General features: G+C 32.0%; 1 protein-coding gene across 1 annotated transcript in view; it reads left to right on the forward strand.

The window, feature by feature from the left end:
* LOC142319004 (uncharacterized) overlaps positions 1-21,442 on the forward strand; it is a 267,597-nt gene that overhangs the window by 39,874 nt on the left and 206,281 nt on the right. Inside the window, exon 3 of the mRNA XM_075355789.1 lies at positions 15,340-15,417. Coding sequence (XP_075211904.1) covers positions 15,340-15,417 — 78 coding nt within the window. The remainder of the gene's footprint in view (positions 1-15,339; positions 15,418-21,442) is intronic.

A 21,442-nucleotide genomic window follows, 5' to 3' on the forward strand; every position in this document is an offset into this window, starting at 1 on the left:
ACTGCTTAATGTTAGATTCTTTTAGCATAACAATATATATCTGATGTCATTCTGATATTAACATTTTGAAGCGAAAATTTAAAAAAGTTAGTTGGAAAACATAGGTTAAAAAATTATCGCATGCTAGAGAGCAGCCGCCGCTCGATAACTACGACGTTTATATAATTTTTTTTTTTTATAAAGCGCAGGTTTCTTATCTGTGTTACTTTGCAAATGGCTTTCTCTACATCAAACAACAGGTTGACGCACAATAACAGTTACTGAAAGATAATAATGAATGTTGTAGCGTGTGAAAAATATCATACCTGACACCACTACTAATTAAAATACTCAACCCGGGAATTAATAGACTCGATCCCGGGACTTCCAGATAAATGACAGAGACGCTAACATTTCGCGACGAAGCTGGGTTTCGGTATAACATGCAGTAAAAATTAAAAATAATTTCACAATAGTTTAAAACATTCGGTCTCAAAATGGGCAATAACGCCCCCGTTTGGGCGCTAGAGGCCTTCTGGTGGGGGGGGGGTAGAATACCCACAGAAAATTGGGGGCTTCTAGGCGGTCTGGAAGACAATGGCTAATTAAAAAATAAACCGGCAAAAATTATGTCTTCCTGTTTTTTCAAATTAAAATGTAAGTTTCAACTCGGAAATAGGATGTCACGTTTAAAAAAATAACTGCAAATGCTGTTTTTAAGAGCGCATCTTAAAAAGAGTAATTGCGATTATTATTTTTAATAGATGGTAAGTTTAAAAATTTTTGGGCGCTAGAAAATTTTTGACTTGTAACGGGCGGTGGACGAAAAAGTTTGAGAATCACTGGATCTAAATGTCGTTTCGACATAATTTTTTCCCACTAGAAAGTAAGAAAGTTGTTAATAGTTGTAAGTTTTTAGTTTGGTAACGACTTCTGAAAGTTGTAATTTTAAGGAGAATTGAAAATATATTGTGTGATTTTTATTACCGGTTTTATTCCAAGTCTATTTTTTTGTAATACGTTTTATTAAAACGTTCATGTAGAGAGAGATGTTCATAATTAGTTTATTAAGATTCAAATAGTATTATGTACGTGCAGTAACAAAAGTGTAAAAAAAAGTTTGACAAAATTTTTTCACGGTCGTACAATTTCGTTTGTAACAATAAATTGGGTAATTTATGAGATAAATGGGATTGTTGTCACGCAATACAATGATGTCTGTAACAGCTTAATGTCACTAATATTTCATCAAAGTATTTTCACGTAAAAGTTTAAGAAAACTTATTGGAAAACTTAAGGCAAAAAAGAAATAATCCTTTATTCCATTTAGATTTAAGCATTCTCATAGAAGTGTATGTTTTTCTTTTTATTCCTTCTTATTTTATCTTTATCAAGGCGATGTTATCTGAAGTTTTGCAATTCATGCCGATTGCTTTTACTTTCCCGTCCAGCGCTGTAACAGAGCTATAGCTCTAGAAGGGAAAGTATTGTAATCGATCCAATTTGGGCATATGCGGTTTTCACCGGTTCTTGACGTTTTGACATCTAAGGAACCCAAAAAACCGAATGGAAATTTTCCGGATGTTATGTTTGTATGTACTTGTGTGTTCGGTATTGGCCTCTAATTCACCTTATATCTCCAGAACTACTGGGCCGATTTTGACCAAACTTCCATCAGATTAATTCTAGTTATATGGATCATTTATGTCGTTAAATTTTCAACTTAAAAAGGTCAAGGGAGTGAGGCTGTAGAGCAAGGTTACCCTCAGTACCTCGAGATTTCGCATAATTAAAATCATATTTTAACATTAACGTTACATATTTTAACGTTAAAAAAATAACAATATTTGCAAAAAAATTGAAAAATCGCACCCCCACCCTAAAAAAATTCCGTTGTAGTCGTTTGCTATGTTGTGACATCACAGGTGAGGTGGTTGTATTAAATAAATGTATAATATTTAAAGTTTAAACAAAAGTAACTCGATCTTGGCTAGGTCTCGAGAACTCGATCGCTCGGTCGACTCGATACCTGGTGCGATAAGCCTTGCGGCTACACCAGTCTGCCCGACCGTACAAGCGAAATTTGTTTTAATTAAGTTGTGAAATTACATTAGTTTAGTGTCGACCGTCGCCGATAGTATCGTCACACTCCGCGAATTAAATACGGTATGCGCTCGTGCTTTAGTTAGAATCATTGAATTAAATAAACGAAAAAATGTTGTATTTAAATAAAATGATAAATATTTTAAATTAAGCTGTCTGTGTATGTTTATGTAAGCCGTGGATCAGAAACAACCCACAGTTGTAGGACTTTTCCAGTTGTAGGGAAAGTCCTATAACTGTGTTGTCAGCTTTTTTTTTCATATGGACCAGCGTTTTTTTTTTTTTTTTTTGGTAAATCTCATATTTTAAATAAAAATGAGAGTAAAATAATTCAAATAAATAATATAATAAAAGCGGGTTCAAAACGTTTCATAAAAATACAACTGTTTAATTCTTAATATTTGAAACATTTAAAGTCGTCGTTAAGTAACAGTAGCGATTTGTTTTTATTTTGGAACTGACTTCTAAAAAAAGTAAAAATTAAAAAAGTAAAAGTAAAAATTTAAAAATTGTAAAAGAAGAGAATTTATTTTTTAGTAGTTTTATTACAAATAGACTTTTTTTTCTGCAACAAACTTTTAAAGAATAAATTGTTTTAATATTAATGCTGTTGGAGAGAGTTGACTGAGGAAGTTTGTTAAGAGGATGTCCCTGCCTTAACAAATACACATTCCATTGTCGGTAATTTCTCTCATGTTTATTTTTCTAACATCAATGTCCATCGTGTTTTTGAGTATATATGCCGGAATATATTTTTATTAACGGCGATTTTGTTTTTTTTTATTTTTGTTTTTAGATTCGTTATATTATAATTATTTTCTTACTCTTAATTGTTAATTGTAGGTAATTAAAGATTGTATAAATAATTCAATTTGTTACGTTATCATGTTATTTATAAAAGCAACCGTAAATAATTTCGGTCACTTGAAAACTTAACGCTTAGATTAGTCGCTAGTACTGTATGTAGATCAGCCTAAGTATTTATTCTTTGTGAGCCTTAACATCAGCGTGGTGAACGTAATTTATAACCGTGTTGTAACCATTACGTTTTGGATACTTTGCCACCATTTTGTTTTAATCCAAAAACGTTTTGAGTTCTCCAAACGTTTTATTGTTCGTAGGATAGATTATTGTATTATCTATTTATAATTTTCAAAATTATATTTATGAGGAAAAATTAAAGAGTATAACGGGAGGAAATATTCCTACAGTCGATGGATGAAAATTTACCCTTCCAGTTATATATATTTTCTGGCTCAAGAGACCGTGAACATCGGATCCGGAAAAGGAAAGCTTTAAAAATATCTGTCGGTTTGCATTTCGCTAAATATGTAAAAAATGGATTGACGTAGTTACGATAGGATGAGTTATACAAATGAGACATCGATTTTATTAAATAAATAAAAATAAAAAAAGAATTTGTTCGAGATGGGAAGATGCGATGGTAGGTTAGAGTAGAATACGGAGGTTACTCGAAAAAAATTTGGGAAGGATACATTTTTTCTTTACCTCTTTATTGCTTTTGGATATAATTTAATTAATAATGTATGAAATATATTACATCTCTTTCCTCAAATATTTCAAATATACGAATGTATATAAATTTTGGTTTTTACTAATTCCACTGCATTTAATTATCTGAGTATGTTAAGCGTATTAGTAAGGGCTTCTTAAATCCCATTTTACCACGCCTTTTCAAAACGAGTCGTAAGGGTAAAGAGATTCAGCTTTATTTCGTTATTGTGTTTACGTAAACGCTTGAAATTTAGTGGAATGGCTTCTACTATGTATTGCTGCGATTAGAGTTTTGAGAAAAAAATGCACCAAGGAGATATGAAAATAAAACGGTTGGGTTAATCGTAAATTATTTTTTTTCGTTTATATCAATCGCCTCTTCAATATAAATAAAAGATTTTAGAAGAAAATAGTAAAGATTATGGAGAAAAATTTCCAGAAAATTCTCCCAAATATTTCAAATTTACGAAATGTAATGAAAGCTAGTTCTCGTAGTTTTATTGTAATTGTGTAAAATATGATTTATGAGTGCTGATATCTTAATTTAATGAACGTTTCTAAAATAGTAGGAGGGTAATGAATTTAGATAATATGGGATACAATTCCTTCGCAAAGTCGGTAAAGTATCTAGCTCGTCCCACCATTTTTTCTTATAAATCTTCGTGTCGTTTTCTGCTAAGCGATTTTAAAAAGTTGTCATAAAGAATTATTTTTAAGGGATTAATATTTTTTTTTTTTTAAACTTTCCGCCTGTGTTAGGGCTTGTCTGCAACGAGTACCGACCGAATATTAATTAAGATAATCTCAGGTTGTCTTTCGGTTTCTGTTTTTTATTTATGTTCATCTGAAAATGTTACGCGTCACGTAGACCGATTTTAAAACAACCGTTGATACGATACATGTACACTTGTCACCGGTTAGGAATAAGCTACCCGTATTATTTGTATCGCGTGATTTTTGCATCCGTTAATCGAGCTACATTTTTCACTATACGTAATTAGAAATTATATAAAATTAATATATGACTTTATGACAGCAATATGTTTTTATCGATTTACGATTTCTGTTCAGAAAATAACCGAATCTTTTTAATTACGCGGCAATGGACATATTTAGTGACGTGCCGTTGGCATCATTGCGTTCCGCATAACCTCCTCTGTAACCACATGTTCGTGGATTGTTGATATATCGTTTAGTTTTCGTGTTGTTATTTGAGTGCAACGTGTTTAAGTGTTAGCGATTTTTTGATGATTGAACTTTTGTCTCAAATTCGTAGCGATAAACCCACCTTTCTCTCCCGTTATGATCCTTTGCATCACTTTCTTTCTTTGATGCATCACTTTGCATCAATCACTTTCAGATTGTTACAATAAATATAACGACCCAAAATCTCGGTCGAGTTCGTTAATGGGCAAAATCGGACGATTGGGATGGAAATGGGGGCTTTTTTCGAAAAAGAAGATCGCTATAACTTTCTTATTAAGTAAAATATCAAATTAGTTTAAAGTTCCTACTATTCTTTGGATAAGGGCCTAAAACCTGTGTAAGTAAAGTTTTTTGATATCACCAACCATTGGGCCAGGGAGTGGAAAAAATGGGGTTTCGAAGACAAAAAAATTCATAGCTTCCTTAATAGGCGCAGTATCGAATCACTTTAAAATGGTCATTAATCCTCTAAACATTACCTAAAACGTCTATCTAAAATAATTTTTGATATGACCAACCTTTACGGCAAGGGATAATCAAAATGATACTAGAATTGTAAGAAGATGGGCGTTAATTGAACAAGTCATAAAAAGTTAGTAGATTACAGAACCAAACTGCAAACCGTATAAAGCATTGATTCTCGAACTTTTTCGCCCACCGCCCACATTAAGAATCAAAAATTTTCTAGTTCATTTAAATAATTTATTATTTATATATAATTAATTAATTAAGTTCAAAAATTTCCCCAAAATTTTTAAACTTAACATCTGTTAAAAATAACAACTGTAATTGATATTTTTTATGATGCGCTCTTAAAAACAGCAATTACCATTATTGTTTTTAAACGTGGCATATCCTATTTCTTAGTTGAAACTTATATTTTAAATGAGAGCAATTAAAACGCATATTTAATCATATTTGGAAGTATTTTTATTAAAATTGCTTTCAAGGAAATTACAATTGTATCTATATAGTTATTATTTAACGACATGATCTTGGTTTAAGCTGAGAGCGGACGATACATGTTGCAGTCTCAATCTTTAAAGATTGATAGCTCGGGAAAAAATGAACAAAAGCCAAAAACTGCAACGCCACATTAAAAACCTCAAAATTTGTCATTAAAGCTAGATCAAAACCCTTTAATTTCCATATTTATTTGTATTAATACGTTGCGTAGATCGAGAGATATGCATCATTGAAAACAAAGTGGCATTTTCTCTTTAAAGTGGAATATTTCGGTTCAGAAAAATCGTAGAGGGACATACAAAAAAAGAAATTAAAGCTGAAGTCTTAAGCGTATAAACGATTTTAACGCAGTTTACCAAAAAAATTTCTTTTCCCCCACGCGCTCGACCAAGCGAACAAAAACTTTCAAATTTTTAAAACGTTTCTTCTCGCTGATTTTTTTTTTTAATTTGAGGATTTTTGAAATCTGAAGTATACTGTCAAAAATTATGTTAAAGCTTCAATTGTTTTTTTTTTTATTCGCGTATAAGCCTTTTGGTTGCAAAGTTGAAGTAGTTTGAATACAATAATTTTTTTCTATAAAATATAGGTGTCCCTTTAATTTTTTGCACTAGTGTAGTAGGTATTCAATTTTATTTTGAAATATCAGGAAAACATAATTTGGCCTTCCTAGACCGTCTGAACGCCCCCAATTTTCTGCCTCTGCTTCTACCGCCCCCCTGAAGCCCTCTAGCGCCAACTTTGAGAACGAATGGTGAAAAGAATATATTTCTTTTCCAAAAAAAGAAGACTTTTGATGAAGCTTGACATCAGTGGAGAAAGACAAAAAAAAAAAACGTTGAACTCTGAAAAGAAAAGAGGAATTAACTTATCTTAGCAAGTAAAAAATCAAATTGATAAAAACTTAGCGCTGTACAGCTTAAATTTCTATGAAAACCGGCCGGAAAATACAGTGTTTTGATATTATATTCTTTTTTTTATCAATTTAATCAAAGGATTTTGAGATTCCCCACGTCTGTTCTTCTATATATATTGTTTTTGTTACGTAACTAAAACATGCAAAACATAATTTTTTTTAACTTCCATTCAAAGTTTAAGCTATTTAGAAAAGTAACTAATTTCTCGAACCTCTTCTTCTTCTTTTTCCTGTTTAGCCTCCGGGAATTACCGTTCAGGTATTACTTCAGAGGATAAAAGAGAATGATATGTATGAGTGTAAATGAAGTGTGTAGTGTTGTGCAGTTTCAGTTCGATCATTCCTGAGATGCGTGGTTAATTGATACCCAACCACCAAACAACACCGGTATCCACGATCTATTCAAATCCGTAAAAAAGTAACTGCCTTTACTTGGACTTAAACGCTGGAACTCTCGACTTCCTAATCAGCTAATTTGGGAAGACGCGTTCACCACTAGACCAATCAATAATTAATTAAAAATGTATAATTATTAATCCTTAACGAAATATACATTTATTTTGTAATGGAACCCATTTTAATTTAGAAAAATAAATTAAAAATTATATTTGTGTCAATAAAAGAATGATGTGTCTTTTTTACAACGTTAATGTATCCATTGTCGTACAGAATATTCTTCTCTATCCTTGGTTATGTATTTCGTTTTTTTTTTGTTTTTTTTAACAAGGCATTTTAAAGTGGGTGTTGGAACGGAAATAGGGGCTTTTATAGAACACCTGTACCATAACCCGAAATATAGAGTGGCCCCGTGTTTTTAATAATTCGCATAAACGATTGTAAAGGTTAATTATATAAAATAAATGCTTTTGTAAGTTTGTTTTATTTTCTCAAAATTTTTTATATACTGTTTTATATTTTATTGATTTTTTTTCAGGGTGTAATAAAAGTATATACATAGGTTTTCATTTTCCGATTCTAGTTATTAAAATAAACAAAAAATGTTGTAGGATAGTAAATGTTGTAATAAATAAGATCGCCATTTTGCATTGTAAATAACGTTTTACTAGTTATATTACACAACAAGTTTACAAGTTTTAATAGTTATATTACTAATTAGTATTTACAACAAGATTAATTAATCATTATTTAGCGTTGAAAGTATGAACGCAATTCAATTTTAATATAGATGGAAATGAAATTCGGCTGAAATTTATGTTCTTAATTTTCTGCAGTAATTCAGTTTTGATGACAGATTAAAAAAAAATAATCATTTTTTACAGTTAAATTTTTATTATTAACTAATAAAAGTTATTTTGATAAAATTAACGATAATCGAGATGTAAAAGTGGCTGCCATTTTGAATTTTGTGAACGTGTTTACATGCTAATTCTTTATTTATTAGAGTAGGTCTTCTAACTTTCTTTTTCTATTTAGCCTCCGGAACCACCGTAAGGTGTTACTTCAGAGGATGATATGTATGAATGTAAATGGAGTGTAGTCTTCATTAGAGAAGGACTGTAAATAAGTCTATCAAATATTAAAATGATTCCTTAATTCGATCTAAAGATATAAATTTTTCTTTAAAATAACAAAATGTCGAGGTCAAAAGGAAATCGTCTTTTTTTTTTAAAGAAGTTGTATTGTTCATTTTAAAATTCAGAATCCGAAAATGAATAGCCAGGTACAATTTATTATATCCAGTATAAGTACGTTCGCTTTTTATAGGTTTATATAGAAACGTTAGAGTTTACATTTTTATACAATGAAACCGATCCTCACAAATTGATTTTATATAATGGGACTTCGATAATCCGACATTCTTTAGTTCGACACCTTCAATAATCCGAGTCTTTTAGTCTAACTGCTGTGAGGCAATTTTTGTGCAATGCCACTATACTTTTCTTTTTTTTTTACTTCCGTGTTTTATGCAAACATCACAACTGATAAAACAGAGAGAGAGACGCCACGCCGAATAGTGAATATGATGTTTTGCGTAGGCCGTGGTTACATGAATATTCTAGATTACAGTACAGTACTTTAGATGAGTCTGCAGTTGAGCGCGTGGCGCCGTCGGCTGGCGACTTGTACAGTACCGAATTCTACAGACGGTATTCAACTTCTTACAGTATCTTATTATACGTCTCGTATCGCATGATGGTGTGCCGTATTCAGTTGTCATATTTGTTTTAACATGTCTGGTTTTGCGTATCTTATCTTCGGAAAGATATTAACAGTATCCGAACTTCATTGTTTTTGGTTTTGAAGATGTCGAAACCGCAAAAACGTAAGCGCATCACGCTAAGTTTATTTCAAAAAGCAGAAATTCAAAAGAATTGACAAAAGCGAAAAAGTTGGTAAAGTAGTTTGACTGTACGGAATTGAACGTGCAATGATTTATGACTTGCAAAAAAAATCGGGTAAAAAAATAGAAAATCTGTAAAAGATGTCGCCGGTGAAAGTTATCGGAAAACATTATAATCTGGTACGTTCCCGTTAATATAAGATGCACTTAACGCTTAGTTTATCCAGGAACCTTCCTAACATACTCCTTCTCTTTCTGGCGAAATCATAAAAAAAAATGGCTAAGGTTTTCTGTAAAGAAATAGTGAAGAAAGATTTCCGCGCAAGTGACGGGTGGTTCGACAAATTTAAAAAGCGCTGTGGAATCCGTTTACTAACTACCGCTGGTGATAAACTTTTGTGATTTTACTTCCTTCTAATCATATAAAAAAAAATTTATGAAGACTGTCCAAGAATTGGGTCTTGGTCCTAACCAGGTTTATAAGTCTGGGGTATGAACTGAAGTAGATTTCATTAGGACTAAATTTCGTTGTGCGAACAACAGTTATGGTGGTATGTTGTTAACTTGCCTCGAATTTCGAGACATTTACCAAATTGGCTCAATAAAAGTAGAACTATGTGCGGGGTTCGTGCTTCCGTGAACTCGGTTAGAGGGAAACGATGTAGGACATTGAAGATGCCCGGACGAGGCCTACAGCCAAGGCAAAAGCCACCGATGTAAATGTCTACCGAGGCATTTACATCGGTGGCATCCCAACCGAGGCCTGGCTTATTACTGTGAGGTGTAATCAGTTGATGGTCTATAAGAAGACTCCCGTTAAAGCTCATCAGGGTTAGGAACGGGAGAGGGTGTGGCGACCGGAAGTGTCACAAGGTGGGCGTCTTCCCCTACGAGAGTTGCGATGACCAGGTTTATAATGCCGATGAGAATGGGTTATTTTGGAGACTGCTACCGAAAAAAATCATTTGTCCATTGTGCTGCAAAGAGCGCTGCAGGTCGCAAAATATCTAATAACAAAATTACGTTTATACCTTGTTCAAACGCGAGTGGTACCCGTAAACTTGAATTGCTTGTTGCAGGTAGTCCAAAATTCTTAAGGCTTTAAAAACGTAAGGCTTCCTGTAAAATATAAAAATCAAAGCCGAGCGTGGATGACAAGGGAAGTATTCTTTGAACGGTTTAATGAGCAGTCGTGTTAGCAGTAAACAAAAAAATCCTTAAACAAAGTCATATACCAGAAAACGCATTAATACTTTTAGACAACTGTACGGGGCACCCAGATGAGTAAAGATAGGTTTGTGTCTTATTTATTGCCAAATGTTACGGCTATCATCAGCTGATGGATCGAAATGTAATCCAGATGGTTAAAACAAATTACAAAAAGAATCTAATATTTAGTTTAGTGAGTAAAATGTTTAAAATAAACAAATCTTACAGACGTCGTGTTTGGTCTCGCTCAATTATGGGAAAAAATTCCTGCCAAAACAATAGTTTGCTGTTGGAAAAATTTATGACCAACTCATCCTCTGTTACGTTTATACGAAATACGCAAAAAACTAGTGGAAAATGAACAAATACCGACGACATTCGAAAGTAGTAATTTCAGTCCTGATGTTGAAATAAACTACATTAGAGAGTCTCTAGCCACTGTGCAGTCAGGACGACTCAGAAGGACTGACGCAAGATGACGTGAATGAATGGGGCTGACCGGAATTGAAAGTGAAAATTATCAGTTGATGACCGACCGGGAGATAATTGAAGATGTACTCGATCAGACGATTGACAGCGAAAATGAGACACCTTCGCCATCGATTTATACCGTAGGTCACGAAAGTGCTTTCAGTGTATATCAAGTGGACTGAAGAAAATGAAATGGCAGCTACCTATATTTTAACACTTTAATGTTTGCGAGAAAATAATTTTAAGTTGTCCATTAAAGCAAAAAAAAAACAAAAGACTGTTGACGATTATTTTTTTGTTAAGTAAGTAGTTGTATTTATTATTGTTATTTTCTTAATTAAATTACATCAGTTATTCAAATTATTAAATGCATATGAAAGTACGTAACGTTTTCTGTTGGTTATTCCACTGAAATTTGGATAATTCCAGTAATCCGACACCTGGGCTGCTCGATATGTGTCGGATTATCGAGAGCCTACTTTATTACCCTTGGATTATAATATTGAATTCAACACATATGTATTATTAATTTAATAAGTTTTATATTAACAATAGCGTATTAAAATATTAACTGTTGTATGTGTTATTTATTTTGTTGAACGTTTAATGTGCTGTCTAATTTATGCTTGTCTTTTTATTTTAAGACCGTTAAAGATGTTTGTGAACTGTAAAAACGGATGCGGGTGATACCTACAGCTGTAAATGAGATTACTGTTTTGTTTATTTTTTAATAAACCTGAGACGTAGAGACATCGTTCTTTTTTTTTAAATGACTGCCCAAAAAGGAGTATAATGTATTTAGGGTGTGTTCCACTGTAGCAGCTCAACGGCTGAACCGATTGAGATGTATGACGTGTTGGAATCCTTACGTTACCGGGAGTATAAATATGGGAAAAAATTATTTATATATATATACTTTTTTTTTAATTTATTTAAACATATATATATGTATATATTATATGTGTTTAAATAAATTTAAAAATTTGAAAAAAAATTATACTACATACAAAATTGTCCCCCGCACGTTCTTTAATTAGCCAATAATAGTAATTATTCTATATTAAACAGCAGTGGTTTTTTTTCTGGCAGCCGTGTTTATTAATTTTTAATATATATATCTTATTAACAGCTATGGAGTACCTATTTTTGACAATTAAAAGAAAAAAAAATATTTTCTATATTTAGGTCAATAGATATTTTTAATTTGAAAAAAAGAATGCAGCCCTTTCCAGAGTTCTATTTCTGGCCAGTATTATTAATAACTTATTCTCATTGTTTATTTTCCTCGAGCTAATCTCGTTTACAACTCATTCATATGTTTTGCGAGATTTTCAGTAGTAATAAACGGCGTAAAATAAAGTAATTAAATGTACGTTTATCTCCATCAGAACATGTTACATTAATGTATACAGATTATATATATAAATTATAAATGAATTATATTTCTCTTCGGAGCAACAGAAATTGTGTTTTTCACATGCCCGGTAGGCAAATTACAGTTTGATAAAGCGTTTTTTCAAAGTTTATAATTTTATAAAAAAATTAATGAATTAAATATATCGGTTTTAAAAGTTGTAAGAAATTATGAAAAAAATAATTCTTTATCTAGAAAAATCATCTACAATTTAAAATGAGATAAATAGTTTTTTTTACAAAATTGTAAGATTACAATAGATATGATTTGATTTATTTATTTTTTTTTAAACACTCCCAGAGCGACCGGTACAGCCTTAAAGAATTACCTCGATCGCTCCGGAGTGTCGTGGCAGCTGATTGCTCCGCCCTGACTTGGCCCCCATCGGGGTCATTCCAGAATCATAGGAACAACCCGACTTCCGCTTCGGAGTAGCCGAGATTCCCCTCCCCAGGGAAGCGGCCCTTCCCGGCCCTAGCCTGCTAGGTTCAATAGATGTGATTAGATATATTTTCCATTCTTTTACGTTTATCATCTATTAACAAATTCTTTGCACCTTCTTTTAGAACGGTGTAATTTTCTAAAATTAACCATTATTTTTAAATGTTGTACTTGGTTGTGTACCATAGCTTTTCTTCAATGTCAGACTAGTGCAAATGATGGTTAGGGCTCGCCTTCCTGTAGGTGATACGCAGTTGGAGGTTCGTCCGTACCAGTTATTTGTTAATGCTAACGATTCCTCGATTCTCTTCTGTAGAAGTAGCAATCTGTAAAACGGGTCCATTGCTTGGATAAGTTTCGCAGCTGACTGCTGGTTAAAAATCGATCGATAACCGGAGATTTCAGGAATATCATACGAATCGACTGATCAGTCGATAGCCTACGCTGTTTTAATAGTTGTTTTCTCGTTTTTTATTTGTTACGTAATAATTTTCCTCGAGTGATATTTTTCCTTATTTTGGAATTACTTATAATACCTTATTTGTATGTTTTTATATAAAATAAAACATAAATTTATTATATTTATAAATATTAGTATAATATTTGAACAGTTATTAAACCCTAATATTCATAATAATTTATTCTGTTTCTAAACAGAAACTTCATATTTAAGTAGTTTTGATGTTCAGTGTTACGATAAATAGAAAACCACTTAACTCATCACTTTCCTTAATGTGCGGGTTGCTTGTTATTCTTGAGAATGCCAATTTTTAGGGCTAACCTTCATTTTTTGTAGAGTTATCCACTGCTACCCTTTAGTTAATCATTAAGGGGTGCTCGTACCATGACATTCTTCAAAAAATCGATTTTTTTTTTTTTTTATGTTTTTTAATACATTAAAGTATCTTCTTTCAAGCGATATAAATAATTTCGTAAAATAAAATTATTCTGTTTTAATATTTTTTTAAATTTTCGTTTGTATGGTACTAAGGTATTGTTACACTTCTTTGTGTAAAAGATTTACTCTATTTATTTCTGTTGTGAAATTTTCTACTACATAGGAACGTTCTGTTTTTCCTTCTGTGCATCGCTGCATGTATTTTTGTTTGGTCAAGATTATAAATAAAGTCGTAACATAGATTGATATAATATTGATTATAAATTAAGTTGTTTCTGCTACGTCTGTAAGTACGGGAAAGGTTTTACATGTAGAAATTCCGACTAAATATTGTTTTGTATGTGAGAGAGATACGGATCAAGATAAGGTTACAGTTCATTTGGAAGGAAGTCAGTATTCAAAAAATTTTGTCGGAGTAAGTGGTGGGATGGAGGCAAAAGCTGCTACGGCAATCTTTGCTCGTTCACAACAGCTTCACTATGTCCCCTACATTAAATATTTAGGAAATGGTGACAGCAAGGGATTCAAAAGAGTTACTGAGAGCGCTCCTTATGGAATATAAGAAATAAAAAAGCTAGAATGCACAGCACATATTGCAAAGCGCATGGATACTCGCCTTCGTAATCTAAGGCAAGAATGACAAGGAAAGAGTGTATCGGGTGGGAAGAAGATCAGCAGAAAGGTAGGCATCCAGATAAAGCTATTGACAACTTGCAATAGTATTATGGTTTGGCTATCCGCAGAAATGTAGATAATGTGAACAATATGCGGAAAGACATCTGGGCAATGTACTTGCACAAAAAATCGACCGACAACAAACCATACTTTCTTTTTGCACAGAAGGTGTCGCAGCGTGAAAATTTGTGGTGTAAGTAAAATAAAGGTTTGGTTAGTAGAGTTCCTTACATTCACTACGATGTAATACCTGCAGCTCTCATGGATACAATAAAGCCAATTATAAAATAATTGTCCCAAGATGAACTTCTAAGTAAGTGTCTACATGGGAAGACACAAAACCCGAATGAGTGTTTTAATTCCATTATATAGTCGGTGATGCCAAAATCAATATTTGTTAGACGAAATACACGAGAATTAGGTGTTTATAACTCTACGTTAACTTTCAGTGATGAAAATGCGGAAAGGGTGAAGGTGATAGAAAAACTGGAACTGACAGTTGGAAGAAATACATTGCGAGGCTTTGAACGGTTTTACACAAAAGGTGAGGAAAGCAGAAAAAAGTGGAAAAGTTACTTTCAAGAAGAAATGAAGCAAATACATGTAAGAGAAGAATAGAAGAAGATGACACAGATGATCCTAATATGGAGCAGGAATTCACTATGAATATGAGTTATGTCACAGTTTCTTTATTTTTAATATTCTCGCAAATTTAATTTTTTTTAAATAATGGTAAATTTTTCTCAAAAACTACTGCAGCTAAGAATGTGAAATTTTTAAACAGCATGTAGGACATTTAGGTGTACCTACTGAGTTTTTTTGTAGCGTTGTACGTGCAGCGAAAAAATTACAGAAAAATAATATTTACCAGAAATTTATAAAAAGTAAAAAAAAAATCAAATCTCAAAAATAATTTTTTTACACAAAATCTGTTAGAGATTTTTCAATTAAATAAACTCATTAAGCACAACTGAAAGCCTTATATTCTGTGTAAAAAATTCATCTTCCTAGCTGCACCTGTTTTTTCTTTTTAAAGTGTTCCTAACTTTACCAAATTTAACATGGGCGAGATACATGGTACGAATTCTCCTTAATCAACATTTGAACTTTAAATATGTGTGTGTGTGTGTGTATTTTCTATCTTACATAAGGAATATTTCTTTAATTTACATTGACGAAATCGAAAAGGTTTTTCGTAAATAATAAATTAGTACTTATGTATGTATGTACTTTTCTGTTTTCAGATAGAAAGATTGAAATTTGAAAATTCTCAGCTTCGCCAGCTCGAAGGAAGCCTTCAGTCTAGCATTTCGTCACCGGAGGTAACTAGCTAGTATTTCAATACGTAATTTATTTATTGTTTATTTTACATTATATTTATTTTTATTGTTTTGTTTATAACAACCATTTTGTTACCTGTTCTAAAGTAATATTTTTAAAATTAATATTTCCATGTTACTATACGAAACTATTTGGTTAGGTAATTTTTATTACTTCAGCTTATATTTTAGTATATAAAGAGAGAAACTATTAGTTTTCCTCAAAAGATTACCCTCCGATATTTTTAAAAAGTTTTTGTCAACGTTTTGATATCCCTTAAGACCAAAATTGTGACAATGTTGGTCTCAAATATTTTCTATGTATGTATTATGTAACTCGGCACTTTACTGACTTCAATTAAGGAACGGTCTACCGTATGAGATTAGGTCTAGTGGCTTGCTGGCTAGAAAGGGAAATTCTGTAATTAAAACATAAATTGTTAGTAAAATGTAATAAGGAACACTATGTTTCAAAGGGGTTGAACTTAATTTTACTGATTTGTGTTCTTTTAGTTTAATAGAAAATAATACTAATGAAATTTTTTGAAAAGAAGAAATACAAAAAAGCATCCCTATCTCTAAAAATTTTATTTTATTAATAATTATTAAAATAAATAAGAAATAACAGTTTGTATGCTGTTTACAGTACCTTCTGAAAAACCAAATCCCATGTATTACTCATAGGCCGCCGGGTTTTGCCTTGCCACGTAAGACATGGTCAACGCTAAACAGCATACGAACTCAGCATGGTAGGTGCGCTTATTTCCTGTATAAATGGGGTAAAACACCAGCGCCCCTTTGTGAGTGTGGTGAAAATCAAACTGTTAAACACATCACAGAAGTTTGCCCTAGGACAGTTTATGAAGGGAATCCTGAAGATTTCCTGATAGCAACTCCAGAATCAGTAGTTTATATTAATTTGTTAAATCTTTTTTTGTAATTTTTGACTGTAATTGGTGTTGTGGTTTGGTTCCATACGCTAAATAAATAAGTACCTTCTGATTAAGATAGTGGCTGTTTATTGTAGCTTGGTGTAGCGAAGTTTTAAATTGTTTGTTAACTTATATTTGAAAGAAGAAAAAAATTCAGTCTTATTATTAAACTAAAAAAACTTTTTTGTATTTTAATGCAAAAAAGTAGAATGTAACCGGTTTTACGATTTTTAAGTCCTTTAGTAGAGCCATTCGACCCATAAGCTTAATATTATACTAGCTGCAGAGGCGTGCCTAGGCACGCCCTCCAAGGGTTGCCCTAGCGGGCAAATTGATTACCTATTTTGTAAAAATATTTTTTTTTGAACGATGAAAATTGATATAACGAAAGTTAAATTAGAAATTTTACTCTAGAAATTGATACTAACGAATCGGGATTTTCCGCTAGTGATCAGTACATTCCCGTGCCTACCTTTTGGTTATCGTTCATTATTTTATGAAGAAAAACAATTACATAAATAAAAACATTGATGTGAACACCCCATGACTTATTGTACGCCTATTAAATTACACTTACATATTTTTAAAAGCACATTAATGTTTTTCATTAATAACTTATATTTTTTCAATTTGTTTTTTTTATTATTATTGAATTATTATTAATTGCAAAATGTTTTTTACAGTCAGAGGTTAATAATTATTAATAAATCAATATATTTAAATTAAAAATAAACTTAAAAAAAGGAGATGAAGTCTGATTTAAACCGACGTGCCTTCCCCTTACAAGATCCGAGTATTTCATAAATTAATTGTTTATTTGATTATAATTCTGGAACCAATGAAAATAAGTACCATTTCTTACTATATGTCATTGAAAAGCTCTCAATGAGGGCTTATTATTGCAGTTAAGAAAAAGTTTAAAATCAATTTGTTTGGAATTTGGTCGCTTTCGGTCCAGCCGATTGCAATCAAAAGGGGAGGTGCAAAACTAGATGTTCCCAGCAATCCTAAATCCAAAATTACAACATCCTACGGTTAATCGTTTTTGAGTTAAGCGTGATGCATACGTACCTACAGACGTCACACCGAAGCTAGGCAAAATGGATTCAGGGATGGTCTACACGGATATTTCCGTTGAAATATGAATACCGAAATTTTTCGCGATCACAATACTTCATTTACTTCGTACAACGAAGTAAAAATATATTAATATGTATTTAGCATATATATCGATATACAATAATATTACAAGTATGCACCTGACCAGCACGAGACATGTACTAACGAATGGGGATTTTCCGATAGTGATAGGTACATTTCGGTGCTAAGATGAGGGCGACGGACACACAGAGACAGACATACTACAAATTCCCTTTAATAGGGTTGGATTACGAAATGAATACTGTTAATTGTGCTGCATTTTTAGCAGATTTTTATAGAAAGAGGTTCCACCGTGTTTTTGTATATGTATTCTCTTATTAAACTCTTTATCAACAGGACTGATTTTAATTATACAATATTTATTTATTCTGTAGAAGAAGTTCCGCTTATGGTTCCGTTGCAATAGTCTAGTAACTAAATTAGGTATAAGAATTTTTAACGAATAATTAGATTATCTGTACAGACAATTTGTAGGTTTTTAAATCTTGTTGTCATCATTACTTAGTGTTGGGATTCTTATTAGTATAATAAATAATATACGAACTGATGCTCTGATCTTCAAAATATCTTTACATGAAATGTTATCAAAATTAGTAAAAAAATTTTGGTAAAGAAGTTAATTAATTTTGTTAAAAATTAGGGTGTTTCAGTGATCTTCAAGTAATTAGAAACATAACTTGGAAACAAATCTTTGAAGTCGTCACTCCATAAAGAGTCGCATTATTCACCTTTAATCGTACATGTAAACCCTTCTATTACGGATGATGCGTCCACATGTCCTTTGAGTACACGGGTTTCTTTTCAAAAGAATGTTCGAGCTCTACTGATTGCCGATGAATAAAGATATGTTTCGGCGTGCATTAGTCAGATCTTGGTTTAGAGTCAGAACTCGTTTCCAGTTAACTCGCCTGTACGAAGACAGTATTTATGAAAAAAATCCCGTTATAAGAATTTCCCTTTATGTCCGTTTTAATTTTTCATTTTTTCAAGAGTTGAGAACAATTATTAAACAGTGTATTTGTGAATTTTTTTTCTAAAACATCAAATCAAATGTCGATTCGATCAAACCTGAGCTGACCGTAATCACTAACCAAAAACAAAGTTGGGATATTTTTTAATTCAAATTAAAGCATTAGTTAATTGCTGAATAAAGTTAATCGGTTGTATTGTATGTGAATATATATGATACTCCGGCTCAGAGTCTTCTATTATTAAGTTATAGTCTAATTATTCAAACACGAAGAAAATTTAATAATATGATTGATCGGAAAGCGTTAGTCGGTGCATTTTTATATATTCAGCTACTCGATTACAAGGAGTTACTGTATGGAACCGAGTGTAATAATAATAATATAAAATACATTTTTTGTAATATTGTGAATGATATTGGAATTTGACTTAAAGGGGGAGAATATTCCTTAAAAGCTATTTATTTAAATATTAAATTTATGGTTACAATTTTTTTTCATAAGTTGAACAACAGTTATGAGTAACGTGTATCGTAATTTTCAACCCCAGTAGTTACTTAAAACTCCTGACGTAGGGGTTGAACTGGCAAAAACAGTGATTTGCTAAATAAATCATAATTTCATTGGATTGAATCTATAACAGCAAAACTAGTATCATTTTAAAAACCTAACTTGGTTTTATGAATTGTAAAAACAAAATATATGTTTTGAACTCAAGTCAAGTTCATTGAAACTATTATTTTATTTTATTTTTTAAGTACCTTATACCAAAAATACTATGTATGGTTCTATTACTTCATAGATCAAGGAATTCTGAACACATGGAAAATAATTGTATTTCTACCTAGTGTATTTCATAGTAAAGATATGAACAGCTGATTTCGCAGTCGATAGTTCTAAGGTTCAAATGCTAGTAAAAGCACCTTTTTACGGATTTAAATAATAGATCGTGTTTTTTGGTGGTCGGGTTTCAATTAACCACACATCTCAGAAATGGTCGCTCGACCTGAGACTGTACAAGACTACATTTCATTTGCATTCATACATATCATCCTCATTCATCCTCTGAAGTAATACCTTACGGTGGTTCTGGAGGCTAAACAGGAAATAGAGAAGGACATATGATTGATCTGGCAAATGAAAACATGGAAAAATAAATAGTGGAAAACAACAAAATAAAATTAACTAAATAAACAGTAATTAAACACTAATACTCACTCTGAATCAGAACTGCCCTGCTCCATGTGTTACACCTTCTTTCTCCACTTGCTTTTCTTCACCTTGTGCCCTTTTTAAACGTAACCGTCTTTTTCTTTCTTGATATGTGTTTGACCATTCTTCTCCTGTCCATTTTTTTGTCCAAGAATACTGGATGAACGTCCTGGAGAAACCCCAGCTGTGTCCATCGCTGATAAAATTGATTATTTCCAAAATTTTACTCGCCGACACCTTCTACTGCAGCCTTCTCAACGTTTTCGAGAAACATTTCAGGTTTTTGTTACATCTTCGCCGTTTTTTCATGTACAGGGACAACGTGCTGCAAAACAAGCTGATCGGTGTTTCATATTATCTTTATGTTTCCCAGGAGTTTTACCATGTGCTAGCGCTCTGTTGTAAAAACACCAAGATTCCTCTCCAGTCGGCCACAAGATACGTAGATTTATCATAAAATATTCCATTTACTTATGGGTAACTTAGAAAAATAAATATATCAAATTTTTCAGGAAATTTCAGAGAATAAACAACAGTAAAAAAGCTTTTTTTTCTGAAATTCTTTTTCATTATTTTTAACGTATATTCCCCCTTAAATATCAACGGCCTGAAAAATTTTCAAGTTGACCTACATTAAGAGTATAGATATGAGCAGAACAACCTGAGCATTTTCCTTCTTAAATTATTACTTACGTCATATCGTAGCGAAGGAATCCTAGGTTGTCAGCGTTTTACGACTGTATAATTAATTTGATTGACTTTTATCATATTCCGGACATCGTATGCAGCGTTGTTGAATCATGCGTCCTGCAGGCAGCTGCTTGTTGTTATATTCTTAGATAACTAGGTTAGGATATGTCGTTAGTATTAGGAGTGTAGAGAAGCTGATAGAGTAAAATATAACTAACGTATTATCACTTTGAGTTATGAGATATTCCTTCAGCCGGCTGAAACAAATGTTAACATTGAAATATTCCTTGTGGTGACGTGATTAGTTACAAGTAAACTCGGACCTGATGTTATCATTGCGAATATTAGATCATTTTCATCTTTCATTCGGACGAGGATTTGTATAAGTAATATCAAAATACATATAAAATATTTTGTGTCCGTCCGTCTCTGTTTTTAATAAGCGCATAAGCCACCTATATCTTATTCTATTAGCTTATTGAGTTGAAGTAAACAGACTGCGTGTACGAATGTTCAGGCGGCCGATTTACAAGCATCTCCTCTAAATTTTTATGCACGTAAAAGAAACTACGCAACGTTAATAATCAGAAACCACGCGCTATTATATTTTACAAAAATTATACATATATTTTAAATTTAAAGAAATGAAAACATTTTATGTGAGTTTTTTAAGAGTTATGAAATTGTCAATTGTCCACAGACAGTAAAAGTCCACTAATACCTTAGATTATATTTCTGTGATAATAAAAAAAATAAGTTCAATTCAGTTTTCGTCATCTGTTGCAAGTAATACCTAGTACTGTCCGTATTAAGAGATACAACGGGAGGCTCAATTTTGCTTTGTATTATATTATCCAATTACCAGTAATTTGGTTCAATAGTATCCCGCATTCACGTCCCAGTAAACTTAACAAAATTGCATTATATTAAATTTAATATTAAGATTAAATAAATAACAGAAACACAAAAATTGAACACGAGAACAAACTAGTGATCTCTAATCACTGATCTCTATACAACTGGATAGAAGATCCTTATGGCGTAAAATACAATTACGTGTTAAAT

This window comes from Lycorma delicatula, chromosome 2 (genome assembly GCF_047948215.1).
Source record: "Lycorma delicatula isolate Av1 chromosome 2, ASM4794821v1, whole genome shotgun sequence".
Lineage (NCBI taxonomy): Eukaryota > Metazoa > Arthropoda > Insecta > Hemiptera > Fulgoridae > Lycorma > Lycorma delicatula.